At 37.2% G+C, this 26,016-nt stretch overlaps 1 protein-coding gene across 2 annotated transcripts in view; it reads right to left on the bottom strand.

Annotated features, from left to right (window-relative positions):
- fhit (fragile histidine triad diadenosine triphosphatase) overlaps positions 1 to 26,016 on the bottom strand; it is a 369,232-nt gene that overhangs the window by 238,297 nt on the left and 104,919 nt on the right. For both annotated transcript variants that reach the window (XM_082156592.1, XM_082156593.1), the window contains one exon: positions 14,268 to 14,389. In XM_082156592.1, the coding sequence (XP_082012718.1) occupies positions 14,268 to 14,373 (106 nt within the window). In that variant the 5' untranslated portion in view covers positions 14,374 to 14,389. The remainder of the gene's footprint in view (positions 1 to 14,267; positions 14,390 to 26,016) is intronic.

The raw sequence follows: 26,016 nt of genomic DNA, 5'->3' as shown, positions 1-26,016 counted from the left end.
ATATTAGTTAGGCTAGTTGTTTTTCAATGGAAGCCTGTTTTTAAACCACAGGCTAAGAACCACACAGTAAGTGTTCTAGCCTGTTGATTTTTGTTCATGATATTCAGCTACTATTAAATGTTATGCAATAATATGCAATAATATATAATAAAATGTGAAAATGTGTTGTTGTTTTTTTTTTTTTTTTTTTTTATCGAAATTAGGAATCGATAAGAATCGGAATCAAAATTGTAATCGTTAAATTTCAAACAATACCCAACCCTAGTGATCTATCACCGGCTGGAAGACGACCACGCGGCCGAGGAAGAAGCGGTGGTTTGATCGCCTGGCGGAGGACATGCGTGCAGTTAGTTTCGCCCCCTGATGATGCCCTGGATCGAGACAAGTGGCGAAAGACGTGTGAACAAGCGGCTAAAACGGGACACACTCTAGGACGAAGAAGAAAAAAACCCTGGGGCATCAAAGTGGCCAAAACACCCATTACTTTTGACATAAAATCCGTTCACAACATCTATCACACATTTTTCAACATTTTCTGCTCAAATATTTGTGAAAACTGTTTTTCAGTCCAGTCTATTTTATAGTACCATTCAATTTACACACTCCAAAAAAAAAAAAAAAAAAACAGCCTCTACCTGAAGTGGGGGGATTTCATCCAGAAAAAACAGTGAAGTGTCAACAATAGTCAAAAATGTATCCGCAGAACTGCATGACATCTACAATCAATGCGATCAAAAGGTTTACTAGAGGGAGCAATCTTGCAAAAAAACGCAAGTGTGTGTCACAACTACAAAAACAACAGAAGGTATACTGGATGAGTTTAGCATTGTAATTATTTGTAACACTTGGGTTCTGAATGTCAGAAAAGTGTGATCTAATTAAGGTGTAAAGGTTGTGTGGTTTCTTACAGTTGCATTATGGGTAAGTTCTCAGACACGCTGGACATCTGGACAGAACAGACAGTGGAGAACTTTCAATTATGAAACAGAGGCTTGACTCAGAAAACCAGGCCAGCACTAGAATCACAAGAGAATTGTAGTTTTTCTGTTCTCTCCAAGGTCCAACAGAGCAGTAAACAAAGACAAACATGGCCAGAGAGAAAGGCGGGCAAGCAAACACAATAACAACGCACACACACATATATTTTATAGTCAGTGTAGACTGCTGGCTGCCTCCCAGACACACTGTCCTTTGGAAAAATCTAAACAGGCAGGGAGGGGAAAAAAACACAATGTTGTTCTGATCTCCTTTATTTCTCCTCTATAAAAGCTTCGCTTGTCTTTCAAATATCCTTCAGTTCAACTCAATGTGCAATTAAGAAAAGTGATATTTGATCTGAAAATGCAAACTAAAAACCAGAGTAAGTTCTACCCAAAAACATTAGACCTAAAAAAAAAAAAAAAACATAAAAAGGCATCCGATTGCAAGATATGAAAATAAAATAAAATAAATAAATAAACCAATTAATGGTGTTTTCTTAAAAGAGGGAAATTGGGTGGCTATCTTCACTGAAGCAGACATTCAAGGTCAGAATCCTGTGAAACAAAACCCTCCATCTTAGCTCAGGCTTGGAGAAATGTTACTTTCTTTGATATTATTCAAGAACCAATACTTTAAGCTAGAAAATAGAGAATTTGGCCTCTCAATGAAATCCATCTACTAGTGAATTTAGATTGAAGTTCTAGATTGCTCACAGAATCTAATTTAGACTTATGCATAAATGAATAAATAAAAACTGAAAAAAAATATATATATAAATTAACAAGTGTTCACTTTTTTAATGTAAATAATTTAATGTATAAAGGGAGAAATGTGAGTTTAATAGCAATATATGTATACATTGCTGTACTGAATCTGGAATATGAGTTAAATGGCACCCCTCCCCATTGTTATCAAAAATGTAATTATTACCATAACATTTTATGTTTTACTTGATGAAAGACGGTTATTGACTGGAAGATGCTACCTAGTGTCTATAGTTTCTGGCCCTAACAGGAGATAAGAAAACACACCAAAAACATTTACTGAGAGAGAATACATGAAAGATAAGGAAATACAGCAAAAAGAATTATTTAGTGAGGAAACTTTCACACACACACGCACACAGACATGTATATATATATAAAAATCTTCAAAGAAGCTCACAAAGAAAACCACTATGAATACAAACTTTTAATTGGATACGTGGTGCTGCTTCTTAAAAAATTCAGACTGAGTAAAAGAATATAAATCAGAGAAATTATTCCGCTTTTTCTGCTTTTGTGCTCACACTTAGATTCAAAGAGATGGATTTCTAAGTGCTGAGAATGCCTTTGTTTTCACAGGCACTATTTTAGACATTATTGAAGCTTTGAGGTCCTTTTGAAACGGTGTGATCCATTAATTTAAGTGAAAATAAGAAATAATAAAACATATATGCACTCAACTATACTACGTTTCATGATCTATTGGCAAAAGCCATAAAGACAAAAAACATATATATTTTAGTGAGGAAAAAATAAAATAGTATATAATAATAAGAAATAAATATTTTTGTATTTTGTATTGTCTATGTTCTTATTATCAAGGTTGAAAACAGGTGTGCAGCTTAGTATTTTTGTAAATGACCACAAACATCTGATTGGTAGTGTATATTATATCATATAATAATATATATTTTTCGGAAGAAAATGTTCGTGGTATTTTGGGTGGTTTCCAGGGCTTTGCTATGAGGGTGCTAAGGTGTTCTAGGTGGTTACTAGGGCGTTGCTTTGGTGGTCTAAGGCCAAGTTCACACTGCTAGCAAAAAAAAAAAAAGAGGATGCAAAAAAAAAAGGAAGAGCGCAGAGTTTTTGAACATTTATAAGAGCCCTCATGTTTTGCTTGTATATAGAGCTGTCACTTTAATACTTATGAGTTCTAACACATCACTATCCTTCAAGGACTACCTTTCGCAACTGTCTTGATAAATAAGTGACTCCCATGAGCACAGAATTGTGACGAATATCGATCTAGAGTGACGTAAAAGTCGCATGAATTCATGCTTTCATCACGTGTCGGCTGGATTATTGCAACTCACTATATTGCGGTATATCAGATTCTCAAATTTCCCGTCTTCAGTTAGTCCAAAATGCTGCGGCCAGACTCATCCATAATGGTCGCAAATATGATCATATCTCTCCCATCCTCAGATCTTTACATTGGCTACCAGTTTGGCAGAGAATAGATTTTAAAATCCTTCTCTTTGTCTTCAAATCTTTACACAACCTAGCACCGGTTTATCTCTCTGAACTTATTCATCCGTACATTCCGTCCAGAAGTCTCAGATCCCACGACCAGGCGCTGCTGGTAGTCCCTCGTGTCAGACTTAAGCGTAGAGGGGAGCGTGCTTTTGCGGTGGCAGGGCCTCGTCTGTGGAACACCCTGCCTCTACTAGAGATCAGAACGGCTCCCAACCTCTCTGTGTTTAAGTCTCTGGTCAAAACATACCTATTCTCGTTAGCATATTGATTACTTTTCTTGGGCTGTTCTAACTATTTTACATTTGTTTCTTTGTTTTAAAATTAATCTTAGCTTAGTTGTTCTTTATGTGTTTATGTTGTTTTGCTGCTTTTATTTTTATATGCTTGTTCTGTAAAGCACTTTGGTCTGTCAAGCGGCTGTTTAAATGTGCTATATAAATAAATGAACTTAAACTTGAATTCCGATACGACTGTTCAGACTGAGGTCGCATTGGAAAACATGAGACCCGTATCTGATTTAGTACCACATATGGAAGTGGCCCGAATCAGAATAAAAAAATCAGATTCCATATGGTTTGTGCTGTTCACACTGTCATGAGAAAAACAGATCGAGTCACATGTGAGCAAATCAATCAGATTTGGGCCACATTTGCCTGCAGTCTGACCTAAGTGGTTGCTTTCTGGCCCAAGTCATTGTTTTTCTATATATACTGATCCCATACGCCTTGAGTCCATCCTTTATTCTCTATATTTAGTCTTTTTGGTCCACTTTTATTGTCCAAAAATGACAAGTTTGACCACTTAGAAATGTAGTAGCACACCTGTCCTCAAAGAACCGCATGGTTTGAGGATTCATTTGTGTTTGTAGAACAAACGTCGGACAAGTGTGGAAACCAAGCATGCAGTAAGTGTGAGCAATACTTGCCTTAGTGAACACCACTGATAACTGTGCTAGAAAAAGACGGTTAACATAACACACATGGAATGAAATCAAACGCAAGGACAAGCAACCTTGACACTGTGGGACTGATCTGCTTGGAATATCTCCATTTCACTTTGCTTTCTACATCTCCAGCAGCTTTGGCCTCGAGCGGGACTGCCCTTCCCCCCCGACGGTATCCTGCGAGTGGGTCGTGCCGAGGTCCGGCGGGGTTTCATACCAGCACTGGCCTCCCACTTGCTGTGGAGTCTTCCTTGGACATAAACACTAAAAGATGAAAAGGTCGATTCCTCGGCTCTGAATACGCAATGACCTGGTTTCCCTCCCTGGTTGCCGGAGCAGAAACACAGCGATCCATGCAGCAGACAAGCATCTGGTTGAAGCAAAACGAGTGGAGCGGATCCAGCCCGAGGGTCTGTCTTATACCGGCCCATCATCAGAGCGGACGGCTGGAGAGTTTGATCACGGGCCCGTATGGCATGCAAAGCTACAACACCAACACACAGATGCTTAAGAGGGTGAGAAGGAGAGTTATTCAGAGCAGAAGTCGACCGATCCATCAGAGGTGATTGGAGGAAGGGTACATGTAGGTGGTGCACATACACATAGGAGTTAGTTTAACATACGCACACACACACACACACACCATGCTCTAGCAAATCTTACTTTAAAAAGGAGAACTTGATCAAAAGCACTGAAGCAGTGTAAGAAATATTAGTAGTTTTACTTGATTTTTTTAATGTATGTTACCTTACCACATACAGAGAAAATTTGAAAAATTTACATTTTTGAAACCTATAAAATAACTATTAAAGGGGAAAAGAAATGAAATATATATATTTTTTTATTATTCAGCAGAAGACAAAAGTTCTCATAAAAAAGATGGTCAAAACAACGCCACTGACTGAATACGCAAGGCTGTTGAAAACACGCAAAATAACACAAGCCATGATAGAAGCGTGCATTTCTAACCGAGCTGAAAGAAAGCGTCCTGCCAGGCAGGAAGAGGAACAGATGGAATATTCATCAATAGAACAAGAAGGTGAGAAAAGAAATCAAATCTTACGCGAGGATCTTAACCACATGTCAACGGCACATTGTCGTCGAGAGGGGAGAAAGACGACGTTACTGCTCGTCTGTGATGCCCTGCGTGCACGTTTGGAGTTGATCTCTTATAAACACAAAGGAAACAAAAGCACATGATTGACTCGAACGGTCCCCAGACCCCTACAGGCTACAGCTGTAGACCAAGGAGCATTTCAATAAAGCCTTAATCCCTCAGCAGGAGTCTGAAGCTGGGACTGCAGATTTGATGATAATGCCATGTATTGTTCTAGCATCACTTTCAAATCTTCTATTTATTTTATTCATTATCTCTTTCATTTACTACCTTGGGAAACTAGCAAGAATATTGCTAATTATGAATTTTAATAGGATTAGCGGATCTGTTGGCATCATCTCATCATCTTGAGAGTATTGTGCAGCCTAATTCATTCAGTAGAGAGACGATTAATCAACTGATGTGACTTGTGAGTGTTCTGCTTCATAAAGTTTCTCAGAATTCATAGCCCGGCTCATTTTATTCCAATAATGTCGTTTGCAAACCTGCGGTGAAATGTATGATATGAAACACCATTAGATGCGAGTTCGACCTTCACATCTGCGAGTGAGCAAACTCTTGTTTAGAATAATTAATATTTTACTGCAGCTCTGAGAAGATGGGCCGCTTTATCAGCGCTGATAGCATCTTTCAATGTACAGACCGTCTCTCTTTGTAAGAGATGTTGCTGTTTGTCTAATGGATCGGTATGTGTTCCAGGAAAATGAAATAGATATAGGCAAGAAGGTCTACAAAGGCACAGGTAAGATGTACTGAAACAGATATCATGTTTTATAGTAAATCACATTCTAACTTCTCAGCAGAACAATGCTAATCTCTGGCAACCCTTGTAAAAAGGCTTTATTTTGCAGTTAAAACAAGGTTTTTTTGTTGTTGTTTTTTTATAATAACAACAACAACAATAATCCTGGGTAAATCTGCATTTACACAATTATATGAAAAAAAGTGACACCAAAAACAACTCTTGAAAAATATTTTTTTGCAGTTAACTTGCATTTAAATACTTTTTTTTAATAAAAAATAAATAAATGTATTTAGTAAAAAAACACTTGCTAAACTGCTTCTTTTGTAAAAATGCTTCTTATATTTGTATAAAATAAATATTTACAACATAAATGAAGTAAAATTTGCCTGCAATATGAAAAAAAAAATGTGTGGAGAAAAAAAAAAGTATGTAAAACAAATGCCTTCTACAATCATAGGTGCCTGTATATATGAGGTGTCCTTTCTAAATATAGTGTCACATGACAAATATTATGTACAGAAGCCTAGATCAAGGGAGTGACACAGCTTGCCCCATTCTCACCTACACTATATCATCACCCCCATAAACCCACACAGTCATGAGGCTTAGAGCTGACAACGGATTTTAGCTGAGGTGGCAAAATTGTCATTATCATACTAATCCAATTTGCGTTGGTGTTTATGTTCACATGTTCAGCAAATATTTACATAAAGCAGCATTATTTGGCAGGTGACGAGATTGAGTGTGCTGGATAATGAGGGATAGAGCACTGCTTTTCCAGTGAGACATCAACTGGGACAAGGCAATATTAGCATAATATAAGCATAATGAGTGACAATACAGGGAATGAGTCAAAATAAATAAATAAATAAATGCTTTATAAGATCAACAAAACTGCAATCAGCGAATTACCAAGAGAGTGATCTTTACCTTTGATTAAAAGTGAAATACACCAGTGTGTCAGCAAGCCCATTAAGTCCAACTTGCCTGGCTTATAGTTCATTAAGCAATTGATTTGATGACTGTTAGTGGTTTATTCGTTTTAGAATCGCTTTCGCAATCATTTTAAGTTTGAAATGAAATTATGAAGCTAATTGCTTTTGTTAGAGTTCTCGCTCAGAATCAAACAATGATAGGTATCAGAATCAGTATTCATACACTGCCAGTCAAAAGTCTGGGGTTAGACTGGAAAATGTAATGCTGAAAAATTCTACTTTGCCATTACAGAAATAAAATACATTTTTTAAAAGACAGTATTAAAACAGAAAAGGTGCCTTTAAATTGCAGTAATATTTCAAAATATGACAGTTTTTTACGGTTTTTTGATCAAATAAATGCAGGTTTGGTGAGTAAGATTTCCTGTGTTTTCAAATAAATACAAAGTAAAAAAAAAGTCATTTGTCTAAATATATATTTTCGAAAATATTTATATCCACAAAAATATTATTCATTGATCTGATTCACAGCTGGTGAATTTAAATCAGATGTGATATTTAAAAAAATATTTATCAGTCTAGTCGTGAGTCACATAACAATGAAGGACTGAAAAATTGCGCCCGTTTCACACATGACCCGTTTGCGGTAATACATTTTCATGTCAAACCATGTTTATTTTGATCACGAACAATGTGCTTTCACTTGAATTCAGTGTGTGCAGCACAGAAAAATAGACTGTGCAGAAAGGATTGCGGAACTGCTGTATTTGCACCGCTTTCTGCAATGCATTGCCAGACTGCATACGTGTGCAGTGTGAACGCACTTAAAAAAAAAACCGGGGAGAAACGAACTGCATAGTACTGCAAACTGTGAAATGGACGTTTGTCTAATAACATGTTTTGTAGGAAACTTAAAAAGTCAAATAAATCTCACATTAGAGGAATTTCAATATTCGCAATGTTACCTAATTTAATATAGTCAGCATTATCATTGTTAGTATTCGATTGACCATCCAGCCTCAGTGCTAGATTTGCCTGTGTGTACTGTAAGAACTCAATGTGAGATCTAAACCTTGACAACAAACAAATCAGTAAAATCCACGACAATCAGAATAGCCCATAATGCCAGCAGATGCCAAAGTCTTAAAGTGACCATATTATTTTAAAGGTTCCTCATTTTGTATTTGAGTCTCCTACAATAGATTTACATGCATCCAAGGTCAAAAACACCATAATTATTTCATAATATACATTGCACATCACCTCATTTCTCAAACAGTCTGAAAACAATTTCAGTCTCGCTAAACCCCTCCTTCCACTCATAATTCATGCTGGTGCTCGTGAACGGAGCTTCTAAATTGTAGTCAAGTTTGATTCCATTGACAATAAGTGTCTATTTATCATGTTAATGTACCCAGAGGTTCCAGCATCTGCCAACAGCTTAAATAAACACTGTTACAAAGCTAATGGAAGATTGGTTGAGCCAGGTGTTGAAGTCTGATAGAAAAAAATAATCATTTTAATTAATTAATAATAATTTTTTAAATGTCAGACGTCAACACCTGGCTCAACCATTGCTGTGGTCTCGCACAACCAGACATATTCTGGCCAAGAATTCTGATTGACATGTAAAGTGACCAGTAGTTCAATCACGGTTCTATTTGCTGTAGCCGACTTCACGAGATACGTCTGAGAGCAATAATGATTTCTGTGTTTGGTCAATGATATGCTATGTGGAAATTGTCAATGGACTACAGAAAGAACATCTTATGCCCCCGCCGCCATATCAAACACTACTTGTGGTAAAACAAGACAGAAATATTGTTGAAAAAAAAGTTTTGAAACGGAAGATAAGTGTGTGTGTGGAGGAGGAGAGCCAGACAGACTAGCTTATACCTTTCATGTGGTTATGTGTTGGGATGTGGACTAACTTAAATCACACCAGCTAAAGCCTCCGGGATTTTCCAGCGTAGCCCCAGGCACCCACTCCACACACACAACTCTGTGTTTCAGGTGTCATACTGATGTTCAAGAGCTGCCGGGGAGCTTTAAGATCTTTGCCAAGCGCTGTCTACCTCTCCAAGCTCTTCTGAACTGATACATGTACAAAGTGAACAGCTTTGATACGAGACAAAACCTGCTAAGCCCACCGAAAGGTTTAGAGAGCCAAGAAAACAGCACAGACTCTCTTCTGCAACATATTCACCATAACTCAAGAATGATCATATCAATCTACAAATGAACAGAGAATCAAAGGGTTCAACAATAAACAAAACAAACAAATAAATAAATACATAAAATATATTATAATAATATAAATGTATATTGATAATAATATCTTAGCAAGGGCTAAAAGTTAGAACTGGTCAACATACAGTATAATCAGCTAAATGAACATGAACGTATGCCTATAGTACAGTGTAGCAAATTATCATATCAGCATCAGTAAGTAAGTAGCCTAAGTAAAGTTTATTTATAGAGCGCTTTTCACAGATAGAATCACGGTCAGCTGCTGATGTTTAAGAATGGGGAAGCACAGATGTGTTTTTAAGAGTAAAACTAGCAAACAATGGTATGACACTCAAACGGACACACAGGCTCGTTTGAAGCGTTTGTTCTGGAACCTGCAGTGTTTTCTCCCTTAGTTCGATTTGTTTAGGCATATTGACTTTATGTAGCCTCATAGTGTTTTGATGAAACATCTGTCTCCCGGTTTGTATTCCCACAGCATGAAGGTAAGATCTTACGGATTTATGAATGCACCACTCCTTTTAAAAATCTTCCCAAGCTACTGACATTCGTTATGACATCCGCTTTAAACATAACAATGATCATGATAACTCTACAATAAGTAAATCCACTCACCAAATAATTATTCTTTGGCAGTGATGCCATAGAAATAAACATAGCTAACGCAAAAACAGAAGTTCAAAGAGAAAATCCTAAAGATGGCTGCGCGCTTGTTTCTCTTGTGCAGAAGGACTATGAACATGGCGATTGCACTCGGATCCGCACCAAAAATATAAGTCGAACAACGCTGGTCTCAGCCCGCTTGAAAACGAACTCTGGAGCGGATGGCTTGTGGTTGGAAAGCAGGCTGTCTCACAATCTATGATGAGTAATTACGTGTGTTGCATGAAAAGCAGCAGTGTTTGTTCTGCTAATGCCTCTCAAAATGAATCAAGGATTAACCTGGAGCAAAGACGAAGTGAAACGCGTGTTTGAAATTTGGTCGGATGAACATACCTGAGCCTCCAATACATGAGATAATGTTCATGAAACATGCAGATGGTTGCTCTGAGCACAACAGATGAAGTGAGTCGTACTGTTTTTATTCACTTTTAGCACATCTCTCTGCCATAGTGGCTATATATTTTTCCTGAGAACACTAATGTTATCCCATGCCTTCTGCAGCTGAAGCCAAAGGCTTTCCTTTGAATGTACAATAGATCTGTCCAGTTTATTTTCTCGCCCCAAATCTTCTCGATGGGGTTGAAGTCTGGGCTTTGACAGGGCCAGTCCATCATTTTCGATGTTCCAGCAGATTCCTTTTGTCGCAGGTAGTTCCGCCAATAGAAGAATGTTTTAGGGTCATTGTCATCTTGGAAAATAGCAACTGAAACCTCTTTAATATGCCAAGTGTTCTAATAACTTTGGCCACCGCTGTATTTCAGAACAACAGTCCAAAACACATAAAAAGATCAATGAACCCTCGATTCTTGCTCAAAATTATAAAATAATATACAGGGCTGTCGAGCGATTAACCTTTTTTAATCTAATTAATTACATGATGTGCAGATTAATCACACATCAACTTTGGCTGAGAAATTACCCCCACAAGATCATTAAAAATGAAAAAAGCATCAAATAGATAGCCTATTACAAAAAAGTTACTTCCACTGCAACCGCCTTACCATTTGTATCTATTTATTCATTCATTCATTCATTTTTTATTAATGAGGGATAAGCCGAAATTTCATGCATTAACATTTACGCAATTTTTGTGGTAATCATCATTATGCCACAAATGCTGTTGATTGAGCTGAACTTGTATTTAACCTGGAACACACTTGTCACTTCATTAAATAAAAAATATTAAGAGTAGCACTAAATTTGGGTACGCAGGAATATTAATAATGAAGCACTACGTTACAAATTCCATTGATAAACATACCATTGTTGCAATTCTGATTAAACATAAGGGGAACTTCACTCTATATGCCTCTTTTCTACACAATAGCAGCTTTTCCCTTTAGCTCTCATGTGAATGTTACTTCCTGTGCCATAATGTTTCACGCCGCTTGGACTGCGAGGGTAACAATTAAATAATGCTAATGCATTGCTTATGCCCTCCAAACACTGCTGCTTCTTGTTGGGTTTTAGGTTTGTGCTGCAGTGGCCTATAATGCTGTGAAAAATTGCTTTCCATCAAAAGTTAATCTAAACATAGTGGCTTATGTAAGACAGAGCAGCACTTGAAGATCTTTTTCCGCAAAGCCAAGGACTTATTGCTATTCGAAAAGAGAATAAGGACATTATTCAAACAAATCAGCAATGGAAATCATGCAAATGTATGCAAGATTTGCATTTGCATGTTGAGCACTAAGATTAATAGACAAAAAAAGTATCCGCCTTTTTTTGTTTTTTAAGCAAAGCAAAAAAGAGGAGAATGTATTAAGGAGCATTTGATGATGATTCAAGGCATTTTGCTTTTCATGTTGCATGCATCGGAGTCAGCTTCTGAAAAGAGTACAACTTGTGTCCGCAAGATTTAAAGAGGCGCACAAAACTGGAATATCAGAATGATAAATTTAGGCTTTCAACTAAATAAAATAAAAAATCATCAAATGTATTCCATAGTATGGCAATTAATTTACTGCAATTATAGTTCCATATAGAAATATCTGCCAACGTAGTAATTCAAAGACTTTACATTATTGCTGCAAAGTAAATCATTGAATGGATATTGCAAAAAGTGGTTTTAGAAGACAGTATATTCTTCATTTTGTTTTATGTAAATACATGAAAGTATATACAAATACATTATCGGAGGCATGATTAATTGGATTTTTTTATCTTACATAAGTGTGTGTGTGTGTGTGTGTGTGTGTGTGTGTGTGTGTGTGTGTGTGTGTGTGTGTGTGTGTGTGTGTGTGTGTGTGTGTGTGTGTGTGTGTGTGTGGAGATCAGACATCAGAGAAGACGTGACCGTGTGTGTGTGTGTGTGTGTGTGTGTGTGTGTGTGTGTGTGTGTTTGTGTGGAGATCAGACATCAGAGAAGACGTGACCGTGTGTTGTGTGTGTGTGTGTGGAGATCAGACATCAGAGGAGACGTGACCGTGTGTGTGTGTGTATGTGTATGTGTGTGTGTGTGTGTGTGTGTGTGTGTGTGTGTGTGTGTGTGTGTGTGTGTGTGTGTACAAATATATTTGAGCTGTCAAATCAATTAATTGCGATTAATCGCATCTAACAAAAGTTTTTGTATATATGTAATGTGTATATTTTATTATATTTCATAACTATATATATATAGTTCTCTCCTGAGTTTGCTTCCGTAACAATATTATCGCGCCATTCACTGGACATTTAACTTTGAAACTGTCGCGAAATGTGCACAATGCAACATATTTTGCATTTTGCAGAAATGTTGCCTCACACAGGGTTTTTTAGGGGGCTGGCAGTTTCTCTGTAAGCAAAAGTAAGCAAATATATGCAAATATATGCAAATATATATATATGTAATTGTAATTGTATATATATATATATATATATATATATATATATATATATATATATACGCTAAAATCGCTTTTAGTTTTTTACGGTACAGATGAACGTGCATATGGCATCGTTTTATTATGCTGGAGTTTGTACGCATCACCGCAGTTCTGAATTGAAACGTCCGATGTGCTGCTAAAAGCTTAATGTTCCTTACGTTTTAAAATAACGTACACATACACTATACCCTTACCTACCCGATAGTGTTAACAAAAGCAAATGTGACATAAAAACGCAATCGTAACCACGGCATTTTAGCTTGTTTTTGAACTCTGGTCTTCGAGCTCTTTTATCGTGACTCGTCTTTCACGGGATTCGTACCCGAGCTCTCCGCATCACAAGTACAATTCTGTACCAGCTGAGCTAGAAAAGCCGAACATATGGAGTTGTGTGTAATTGTGTGAGAAAACGATTAAAAGTCCTTGCTGTTTTGCTTCCTCTAGTGTAAATTTCTGTTAGAAACTGCAGTGATATGTAAGTATTGGTGCGTATTTTGCGTTTGCCGTTGTTTTTCCAATAAGCCTGTGCTGGAAACTGCAGGCATTTAGCTTCATCTTAAGGGGCTTTCACACCAGAGGAACCTTTTCATAGTTCATAGAACTATTGGCGGAAGTACACGGATTTTAGCGTATTCGCACCGCAGGAACTAGGAATGTTTTTAGTTCTAGGAACAATTTTGGAGGAACTAATTTAACTCCTACTTCAGAGTAGGTTCTAAACCAGCACTATAGGAACTACCAGTGACGTTAGTGTACGCTGATAGGCCGAACGCACGCAAAACACAAGCACCCGTCATTTTTAAAAACGCACAGATTATAGCCTATATATTTATTCCACAAACTAACTCTACAAAACATGGAAAACAGTGATAGACGGGACTCTTTACCTTTACGCTAAGGAGAAAATCCAACGCAACTTTGAAGGGACCAAGCGAAACATTATTATATATTTCTGCTCAGCAACAATGGACATCAACCACACGGCAAACGCTAATAATGTTTCATTACTGTCTACTTTATATGTATAACAGTTCTATCTAAGAACGTATTAGACAGGACTGTTCAACACATCGTAAACTAATGAACATGGAGAATGCGAGCGCTGTGTGCTCAGGCTCTGGCGTTCTCAGCAACGTCAAAATAAAAGTCACAACAACAAGCGCGACTTACGCCACTTCAGAGTTCCAACTAGCGGTGCGAATGCAACCAGGAAAATTTTCCTTAGGGAACCATTAGTTGGCTAGTTTCTAGAACTAAGTTCTTTGAACTACCCACTGCGAAAGACCCTAAGTTCATTACAGTTCAAAATCCAAAAGCTTTCTTCCCAAAGATGACCTGTTCTGAAAGGTTGTATCACAAACATCTGCTGATATGGCCTAATATGAAGGCCAGATCAGACAGAACTGCTCTTCTGAGTACACTATATACCACAGTAAACAGAGACAACAGGGGAAAGACAGACAGAAAATCCTACCTTGCTTCACCTCAGTGTATTACCCCAGTCACTATGGTAAACCCGAAAAGGATACGGCCAGGCACAACCGGCTTTCGGTTGACAAGTGCGAAGGACAACTCCGTCTTCAAAAACACAGCAGAGGACTTTATGATGTGCTGCCCAAAGCGTAACGTAGCCATAGCGGATCAGCAGTTTCTGTAAGACAGAGATTCACACAGTCAATGACAAACAAAAGTGTCCACAACGAAGAAAAGGAAAAACATTTTTAAACATTTATTTTAAAACATATCTGGCAGGCTCTTTAAGTGTACTCTTTGTATTAATGTTGATTTCATAAGGTTTTGAAAAACTTAACATCATTTTCAAGAAAAGTTCCAGTTAAATGTCAAGTAGGCCTATATAGTAATATTTCACTTACACTTTGAACACATATTATATATTTTCCAAGGTAATCATTAAGTTTTTGGGTTGCACCAAATCCCATTTTACAACCTGAAAATGTCATAAAAACGTCAAATGATCAGATATTGTATTGAAGACCTTGACATAGTCATGAGGGTCTGCAGGAATCCTCACTGTGATATAATTTCCTGTTGTATGTTGTTGTTGTTGTTTCTGAATGTTTCTGTGTGTTGGTCGCACCACATGACTTTGATTTGGCGTTAAAAGTTTGTCCAAATATGTAGTGAAGCAGTTTAGATAAAATAATAGTAATAGATAATAACAGATAAATATACATTCATTAAATTAATACAAAATATAAATAATAATAATAATAATAATGAATTTTTCTTTACATTGTTTTACATTGAATGCCTTTTTCGTTATTTTTGTATCACACTGAAAAACAATCTGAAGTGGGATTTACTTTGAAACAATTTGCTGGTAAATTTCACAAATAATTACAAAGAAACTCCAATTAACACAGTGAATTAAACATGACATTTAGAAGTCAGAGAAAATAAGTATTTTATAGTATATATACTGTACACACACACTGTATATATTTATATTTATATCTTTTTTTCTTTTTTTTTTTTACTTTTTGAAACAATGTAAGGGTACATTTTACAGTGCACCCTAACATCTCAAGTCATTGTATAAATTGCATTTATTTTAAATTTTTTTATGAATTAATAGGTTCAGACAATGTCATTAGCCCAATAGTTAGGGTTACCCTAGAAAAATAATATGATAATCCTACATCATGTTAAATACAGTTTTTGACTACTCTTTTAATTGTTTGAGACAACATTCTGCATTAATTCGAAATTCTATGACATTTCTTCGCTCATTTCATTCTAGATGAAAGGCATCTCATATAGCAAGACTTGAAGTAAACAAATTGATGGCGAGCTATTTTAAAACAGTCTCAATGGGAGATGTCAATGATAAAACGAATATCTGAAACAGCGAGAGTTCAAACAAAGAACAATCTATAAAGCAAAAAAATATGCATCTTGTCGCACTGGGAGGGCTTTTACACGCCCACCATTACAAACAAGTAACGACCAAGATCAGCGGCCTCTTGCTAAATTTAGGCAACTTCTCCTGGGAATTTCAGTTCGCATTGATCAGCTAAAAATATATTAGTGCAGTCACATTAACCATCCCAGGTAGAAATAAAAGAACAGTTCAACAGAGAAAAAAAAAAGAAAAGACAATTCTGTAATCATTTACTCACCCTCATGTCACTCGAAACACATTCAATTTTCTTTCCTCTATGGATGATGACAGAATTGTCATTTTTAGGTGAACTATTGCTTTTAACTGTTTGTAAACACCTAATTTGTCTCCCTTTTTTTACCAAGCGAAACAAATGTCAAATCAGTTCTGCATTTACTGTAACATAAGGAGAAAAAAAAAATGGAACAAAATAATTCATTGCCATGATTTTCCTTATAAATGTAATTATATGTAATAACCACAGGGAGTTGGGTTTTTGTGTGTGCATGAATTATTAAAATGGGGTTAAAATAACCTCACAGATACACACACGCATAGGTGCACTCAAAATGACCCCACACACATACACGCGCATGCATGCGTGCAGAATTATTCACAGGCGTACACAGAAAATCGAATATTCTTTCTCTCTAAACACACACACACACACACACACTCACATAACACATATAATTAAGGAAAACATGGAGAAAAGGACTCATACTGTGCGTTTGGACGCTATCCCAGAGGACGAAATCCAAAAAAAGGATGAAAATGAAGAAGAAAAAAAAACAGGAAAATGGAAAATGTGTGCATACCAGCTGTCTCGGGCATTAGCCTCCTAAACAGATTCCAACAATTCCGCAATTAAGAATCACAATGCTGCAATTAGCGTGTCGCAGTTTGCAATGACCTAATTAATGTGCATCTCCTGTGTGCTTAACAACACGCATTTGGCATTTTGTTCCACGTCAGGTATGGCAAAGCACATGAGCGTGGATTGAAGTGTGCAAGAAGCGGCTCTTCCGCTGTGATCTGATATCAACATTTCCGTCAAACGTGCTTGTGACTCTGCTCACAGCAGTGGCGGTCACGCATGATTCGCTGGGCGTGCGCTCGGCCTGCATTCCATGCAGCGTTATTGCGCCGGTTACGTGTTTAATCCTTATCTGTAACCTTGACTGCACAGATTGCTGCTCCAGCGTGTAATCGGTGAAATCCAGAAGCCTGCTCGCTGCTACTGATACATCAGACACAATAATCCCTAAACTAATTCAAACACACACACACAGCCAACAATGTAAGGTTCACCCAATGAAATTCAGCTCAAACATTTATTTTTTGATATATGTCGGTATGATAGGCTATTTAATATAATTTTGTTTTCTCCATAATATAGAATTTTTCATTATTCTCCATTAAATAAAGTGCTCCTGTGTTGTCTTAAATCAATAGAGACTGTGTGTTAAACACATCACAATCATATCGCATTCATTATTTCAATTCATTTATAATCTCGATTGTTTTTGTTTTAATCAAAATATATAGGTACACATATCACTTACAAATTCAGCCTTTCTTCTGTCTGTAAATATCCTAAAGCTTTTTATATGTCAGAGCACTGCTTGCAGCCCCAACATGTCATGACCCCTTAAAACAAAAGGTTGACTGCATCTCAACACCTCCTTGTTTTACACAGTGGCCTGTAAAGACATATCGACCACTTCCCCCCTGTGGAATTGAGCTCAGGTGTTCATAACTGCAAAGCCACTGAAATCCCTGTGACAGTATGAAACACATACAGGAAACATTATATCCTCCATCGGAATACAAAACACAGAGTCAAGGTCTATAATGCATATGTTTCAATCCACTATGGCCTGATAAGCACAAAACGAATGTGAATGCTGTTCAAGCACTGGGTGTTTTCTCTATAGCAACCTTTTATTTGTATTGAAATGTACAATACTTCAATTACAAACTTAATGGATACAGTTGATAACAATAATGGAAAATGAAGAAAAAAAAGTGACATATGTACATTATGATACATAAAATTCAAAAGAGCATGTTCCCATCTTTCCAGAGCTCAAGGAGATGAGTTTAGTGTGATGACATTAAGCATATATCAAAAGCAGACCTCAGGCTATATCTATGTGAGACCCATCTCCAATTTGAACACAAACGCAACGATATGCCGCCCAAGGCTTAGCTGTTCCCTCTTTTTACCAGACTATAAACAACCATCGGATTCAGTCCACCAAGCATTGAGCCCTAAATTGAATAAACTCTGTTGAATACTTCTCATTGGAGATGAAAAGAATGTCTCATCGAGGCCCAACAATCAAAGGCTTTCTGAGATTTCTTTTGGCATTTTGCATTCATATCCTTGGGTGATGTTAGTGATACAAAAGATTAATCTTGTATGGCTCAGTGTACAAACAGAGCACTCTCTCTCCTTTATCAGTAAGTATATCGAGCACATAGTGTAGTAGCTCAGCTAGTATGTTCGCTAACTCTCTGGCTGGGTCTCAAATTCTAGTGTGCAATGCTTATCTGTGGCATTTTTTGTAGTCCATTACGAAAGTGTGGTCACACTCAACATTTGTTGCTTGAGAGCGAATATTTCCTCACACAGATTTCACAATGGGTTCAAAAGATTTGTCGCATTTACCAACAGCTTGGTTTGAAAGTGATTTCTGTGTCAGTATCACAACTACACCTTATTTGGATGAAATAGTGCTTTAAATAATTTGTTTTAAGATATGTTCAAGTCTGTAACATTGCCGAGACAACTGCCCATACACAGTATACCTTTTACATCAAGACATCACTTTTTGAGACATAATCACAGCTTCTCTTTCACATTTAGCTTGTTTATAACTCTCTCTGTTAGGGACAAGAGCATTCGCAATGAAACAAAGCTTATTAACGTCTTATTACAATGTAATAGCATTGTAATAACAATGCTGGTTGCCTTCCAAGACTATGACAGTGATGAATGAACTTCTAGCAGACTGCTGATGGAGTGTGGCACAGTATAAAATTAATCATGATGAATAACCAATGATTTGCCACACAGAAAGCACCTCAAGGTGAAAAACATACACGTTTGATTCCATTTTCCATCCAAACATGGCCTTTGGCACACTGCGTTTCATCTACCTGGAACGAGAGGAAAAACAGCTCCCAAACATACACAGCAAGCAGTGGGCTTCAGCTGTCAATTTAGCTTGCCGATAACTAGAGTTTATTCAGGTAGCAGATGCATCCAGACAGAGGGCTAGAGGGAGTTCTCGTGTTTTGAAATGCTATCAGAAGAAAAGCAAGTGTTGAAACGTCGTCTCATTAAGTTTGTTTGCAGGAGAGGTTTGGTAGCAAATAAGATCCCACAAGTACAGCTACATCAGTAAGGCAGTAATGAAAGATTTCATCACCGGTTTAATGCTGACTGCCGATCTCTCCCGGGTGCACTGACAGCAATGGAGTCAGACAGGCGTGTGTGCATGCGTGCGCATGTGGGCACGTTTGCGTTTATGTGTTATTATAATAATGACTAATTAAATGTGTTCACACCAATAACCTGTGCGATACACAAAGGAAAAGGCAAGGCATCTGGATGTAACATGCTGCTTTGTTAATTATAGTATTGGTAATTATTTATACTTGCATAAAAAACAAATTAATGCTTGAATGTGCTTTTTAAAAATGAGCAAATGACCTTACAACCTTTCCCAAAATCAGCTGAATGCTCTTGCACAGATGGTTGAATAAAGCTCCACACTTACAGGTGGTTTGGCAGCATATCTCCGTGTAGAGTTTCATGTTAAGGTCTTTCGGAGGCTTTGCCAAAAGATTTTTACCAGTTTAAATACAAGCAAGAAATCCACGCATTCCTGGAGCCTCTGCTAAATTTGAAAAGCCATATGGGTTATTTTTAGACAAAGGTGCACTGAGGACCTGTCCAAAACGCCACCCTAAACCCTTTACAGTACTACAAGTAGGCCTACACATTTTGATTATGTAAAGGCACAGACTGTGGAAATTATAGCAATATCTCAGAGCTGTTTAATAACTATGATTAACTTATTCCCCAACTAAAAGTGCAATAATTTAGCTGGTCGTGTGATCTCAACATGACGGCCACCATGACAAAGGACCACCATAATTATGTCAAACTTACTTAATAAATAATAATAATAATAATAAAGATTCAAAACAAAGTTTCTTGCTCTATATCTGATATCGTCGCATAGTCAACGCAGCAAATTCACATGACCAAATAAACCCAATTAGAAATCTACATGGCAAAATCTTTCAAGCTTTTGTGAAATCCCTAATTGCATGGATTCATATTGAAATCACTGGATTTCACCCTCAAAAAATTTACAGAACAATGGGCAATATGACAATGCCTTAAGATTCTGTTTTAGACGGCAGCTTCTAGTGAGATGTGTGATCCTGACAGTGCATGACGGGTATTAACTAGCCGTTGTATGTTCATTGGTTGGACACTCGTTATTGCGGTGCATTATGGGACTGAATGAGTGCCCTCAAGAATGTCCACTATGATTTCATACATCATAATAAAATTGCTTTCCCCTCAAAATGTGCACTTTATAAAGGTATAAGGAGTGCTTATTTGGACAAACCGGCTCTAAATTCAAACCTTTGTCTTAGCCAATGTTATTTTTAACTTACATAAAACAGGCCACTTTTTGATGCCACTATTGGCCCTGAAATGACACTTCTTTAACATATCTATCAAAAATGCTATTCATTTCTTCAGATGTATTTTGAAGTGGATGCTTTCTGCACCTTTAAATAAACAATAGATGCACTACAAAATTATTTTTTTTGACTTATGCTCTTCTTTTATTATAACCAAAACAATATAGGTAAGTCCCAGATACAATATAGGTAAGTCCCAGATGTGCAGGGAAAAATTTTCTAATATTCTAAACAAACATTTTCAATTTGGTTCCCATATTCCCTCGGCAGATCCACCTCTGTTATTAAGATGCGACTCATCCAATCTGCCACAACAAAAGGAAACGTCTGATTAACAGACGCTGCTGGACGAAGGAGACATCGCATTTAAGCTGTTTTAATTGAAAACTCTTACAATGTAGCCTATATCACCTGTGTTTGAACACCACCGCACTGAGTGTCTGTATAGAAATCTTATTTAGATCCAATTTTCTGATCAGCAGTGGCTTACCAGTAAAACTGTCAGGATGCTCTAAAGTTATCACACCATCATCTCATCCGCAGTCCTAAGAATCATCACGTGGAAAAATATCAAAGGACGGAACGTAGATATAGTCGTCTTTTAAAAAGTGCAGGCTTACAGTGGAGGATGCGGCACTGACTTTAATAAGAGCAATGGAACATAATGGTTTTGATTGAAATGTACTTGGATTTGTGCGCAGGGCATCAACAGCCGTGGGTCTTGTGGCCTCTGAACGCCCCCACAAGCTCATCTTATTTGGTATTCTTATTTCCAGAAGCTTCTCCTGGTGAGTAACTAGGCAGATAATGAACAATGGTGTTGCCTTTGTGGAAATTCGTGGAGCATTTACAACAAAATCAATGCGGCACTGAGATGACTTGGTCTGCGTGTCTGTAGTGTTCAACACGGCACATTTGAATTTGACATTTTTTGCCTGTAGCATGTTGAAAGATAACGCTTACAGCCGATCTGTGGCATGTGGTGATTTTGATCTTGGATTCTATGAAGGAGTGCCAGGCTGCTGACTTAAAGGCCAAAAGCATTAATGTTCACGAACTAGAAAGAGGTAACACATCATGAATCAGTCACAGCTGTAAATGGAATGGCTGACCTTTGACCTCTAGCCAGTACTAAAGGTTAACCCATGACACCAGTGTCATAATGTATTGCATCTTTAACACTAGCTACTAGCTTATGTGCAAACAAATAAGACATTTTAACCTTATAAAGGCGAGTGATGACGGCCATGTCTTTTCATACATGCTATAAAAAATTATGCAGCTTGCAGAAAAAACTAAGCAATGGAAGAAATGTAAAAAGTTACTTATTTGTAACAATGTTCGATTTTTGATTTTGAGTCCCTAAATTGTACTCAGTGTGAAATGGTGGATCACAAAATCATACAATCAATGCTGGAAAGGGTTTAAATATGCAGAAAATTCTGGAAAACCAATGAATGTGCAGGACCTGGAGGATTTTTTTTCTGAAGAACATTGGGCAGTTTAACTACTCAGGACAAACAAGGGACTCGTGAACAACTAGGTAACGACGCAGATTGAGAATCAAGGGTCATATTTTTATAAATTCAGCTATTATTTTGTCTTGTGGACTATATGTAAACATGTGAAATATCTTATTCAGGACAGTACTTAATAAATAAAAAATAGAATCCCTCTTATTTTGTAAAAAAAAAAAAAAAAAAAAAAAAAAACTAACATTTAGCAGATTCTGCAAGGTGTACTGTATGCAAATTTATGACCACAACTGTATTTATTTACTCTAATGTTAAATATGGTCAAAAAAAGATTGTCTCAATGGATACAATACAACAAAGGTACAAAAATAAACTGAATATATTTTCCCATTTTGGTCTTTTGATTTTGGGGTGAAAAATTACCCAGGCATTTTCTTGACAGTTTTTCTTTTTCTTTCTTTTTTTGTTTGAGATTCACCCAAGGAATGGTGGAAAAAAAATCTTGATGAGGCATTTTGCTGAAAATAACTTAAAAGCGAAAGCACTTCACACAAATCTAGAAGGAAACTTTGTGTAATCATGTCCTACTGTCCATCTCCTTAAAGGGTAACTAAACCCTAAAATAACTTTTTTTAGTTAATGATCTGTAAGACTGGGGCTTTATTAGTGCTGTTCATTGATTTGAGTAAATTTTTTGACATTTGGGTATAAAGTGTTTTAATTCTACAATATATGGTGTAAAAATGAGTGCTGCCCTCTTCAGGTTGAATGGTGGCTACTGCAGTTGAATTTTCCTATTGGAAGTTGTTTCCCTGCATGACGTAAGCAGGCACCAGCTCACCATGCCCCTTGGCATAGGCTCAGCCCCTGGTATAAAAACATCTTGTTCCGTCAAAACCCCTGTAGCGAGTCAGGTGTAAGAATTGCGAGTATTGAAAGGATAGTGTATATAAGCATCTAGTTAGCATAGCATTTATATAGTTATTTAGATTATTTCATGTAGCCTAGGCATTAATTAGCATAGTTGTTAGTGTAGTATTGTTAGAAGCATAGTTAGTTAGTAGCACAGGGCTCCAGACTGCGACCAAATGGTCGCATTTTGCGACCAAAATTTGAGAGTGTGCGACTGAATTTTTCATCCTGTCGCACATGTGCGACCAGTAAATTTGTTTTGTTTTTACACGTTAAACGGAAGGGGCGTGTCCATGAATCCGGAATGTGTGGCAGGCCAATGAGTGTGAGAAGAATTGGGAATGGCCACTGTAACTGGCTAATGTGTGGAGGGGGAGGGTCCTAGAGATAATCGAGCGCGCGAAAACATCCGTGGGAAGGAGACGGAGACAAATATCAATGTCACAGACACACCCGGATGATGATTCAGAATCAGAGGTTTGTGAGGTGATAAAGGCCCGAACCCACCATTTTCGGGAAGACTGGCTGCGAGAATTCAGCTGGTTGAGGTACTGTAAGGAGACGAACTTAATGAACTGCGAATGTTGCAGTCGCTACCCCAGAACTGCGGGGAAAACGAAGTTTGCAGACAGTGCAGGCACTTCGCAGTTTAAACACAATATGCTAGTTAGACACAATCTCAGCCTTAAGCATAGAGTATGCCGTGACATGTTAATAAATCAAAACAAAATGAAAGCGGAAAAAAACTGCGCTACTCATTTCTGCGTCACGAACCGTTTAATAGTTCGAACCAATAATAGACAGCGCAGAGCTTCTCTCGTCAGTCGCGGGCGGATCTCAATCACGCGACACTGTTACATCGTGGAGATCCAGTGAAGAAATCCATTGAGTTCGCGACAGAATTAATAACATCGCTGCGAGATCCAGTGAGAAACATTCAGATTCGACGCAGAATTCTCTGTTATAAACCATATCAGATCAAACAGCGTTGACGTGGAAACCAGGAGAAACATGTGCCATGAACAAACAAGTTATAGAAGGCTTTAGGTCCACAGATCAGCAACATTCACCATGGATTTAATGTAGTAACACTAACTGTAACTATGGTATACTGTGGTTATAACAGTAGCCTACACATATCTTTTTCCAGCACTTCAAAACTATAATATCATATTTAAATGTTACTTTTAATGTGTTGACCAAAACATTTTTTGTTCATTCTTTAAAGATTGTCTCTATTTATAAAACTAAAAGTTTCAAGAAGTAGGAAAACTCACACTTATAAAAAAAAAAAGAAAAAAAAAGATTAAATTACCATTGTAAACATAGCTGCTGAGGGCGCTTATTGGCTATTTTCACTGCCTTCATATCTATTTTGTCACTCATTTTGCTTTTGAATTAATATTAAGACATTATGAATGATAATAGTTCAAGTTAATTTTATCTACACCTCAAATTAAGCTCAGTGCTTTGTCATCCCACAGTGCTACCAAATACTTTCTGTAGAACTTAGTGCCGCTGCCCTCAAATGTTAGTCTGGAGCCCTCTGAACTTAAAATAAAACTGCACATTGTAATTTCTGTACGTTAAGTCTATTTATTATCAAAGCATTTGTCAGTAATACAGTTATTTTGGGGGAAAATGTGAATAATTGCATTGCAAGGTGATAATGTGCCCCTAAATTTTCTGCTTGCGCTCCTAAAATTTTTAAGTCAGGGGCTACAGCGCTCCTAATAAAAAAAGTTAGTCTGGAGCCCTGTAGCATAGTATTGCATCAGTTAGGATAGCTTCAAGTTAACGTAGATTTTTTAGCATTAGCGTTATCTGTATTTAGTACAGTGGTTAGGATGGGACGTAGGTGTAGTGTTGCTGGTTGCAACAGCACAGCTGGACTGCATAGCTTTCCAGCAGTCTTGGAAATTAGGCGCCAGTGGTTGCATACACTTGGCCTGGAAGACCGTGAGTTCCCGCCTAGAGCTGGAGTGTGCAACCTGCAATTTACGCGGGATTGCTTCTCCAACACAATGGAGGTGGAAATGGGCTTCTCCACACAGCTCGCGCTGTAAAGCGACGCAGTGCCAAACGCTGCTCCTCCTGCATGGACTCCACCACTGTAGCGGCGTCTTGATGTGAATGAGTATATATTTTTAATCACAATTTATGTTCTTTCCTATTTGGCTAAAGTTAACCCTCTGGGTTCGACAAATGCGCCGGCGCATTTTGCTGGATTTTTTCACATAGCAGTAAAATAGAATTTATGGTCATACAGACTTAAGAAATATGAAAAAATAAACTGTAAAATGTCTACTTTTGTATGTGTCCACTTACAATCGAAACAAAACATTGTGCCTTTGTAAAATAAAATAAAAATAAACAGGGTGTGCTTTCTGCCTCTCCGTCTCGGTGAACTTTTTTTCTGGAGCACGTCTCTAAACTTAAATAAAACTCAGTGAATACTAGTCACACAGGCATAAGCAATATATCTTTACAAACATTTAAGTCTCTGCTATTAAATTAGCTAATTCAAAATGAAAACAAATATTCTCTGTTTATGTAATCTGTATGAAAGGATAGAGATGTCAGTCGTTCTCGTGGCAACTCATCTGCTAATGTGTAGTTGAACATGCCTACAGAGCGCGCGCGCTATTGAAACGCGGGTCTAAGGTGCAATCACACACATTATCAAAGGATCCATTTTGGAAATGTAGACATCTGAAAGCGTAAGCAGGATATTCTACCCGGCAAAATGTCAAAATGCATCTCACCATTAATAAATGAAAGCAAAACCCATGAACAACCATGAATATTTTTAATGACCTTTTTTTTTTTTGAAGCAAAGAAATTGCTTCAAAAAATTAAGGCAGTGGATTTATGTTTAACTGCCCTCAATGTCAAGCTGCAATGAGTACGGATGAGAAAACCATGAAACCACTGACCATGAGGAAGAGATTTCAAATGACCTCACCTGAACTCCTGAAAAAAACTCTGAACTCTTGCATTCAATGGTTTGGAATTATTAAGAATATTTTAAGTTTTTGAAAGATGTCTCATATCCTTATCAAAGCTGCATTTCAAAGTCAAAAGTCAAAATAAAAGTCAAAGTTCAAAATACAGTAAAAACAGTAATAATGTGAAATATCATTACAATTGATGTTAATGTTGATGTTAATTTTAATATATTTTAAATGTAATATATTTTGCTACGTTTTCAGCAGCCATCTTCAGTGTCACATGATCCTCTGGAAATCATTATAATAT

This window comes from Leuciscus leuciscus, assembly GCF_965113295.1.
Source record: "Leuciscus leuciscus genome assembly, chromosome: 23".
Classification (NCBI taxonomy): Eukaryota; Metazoa; Chordata; class Actinopteri; order Cypriniformes; family Leuciscidae; genus Leuciscus; species Leuciscus leuciscus.
Note: the sequence above shows the minus strand (reverse complement) of the source record. Positions and strands in the feature narration are given on the sequence as shown.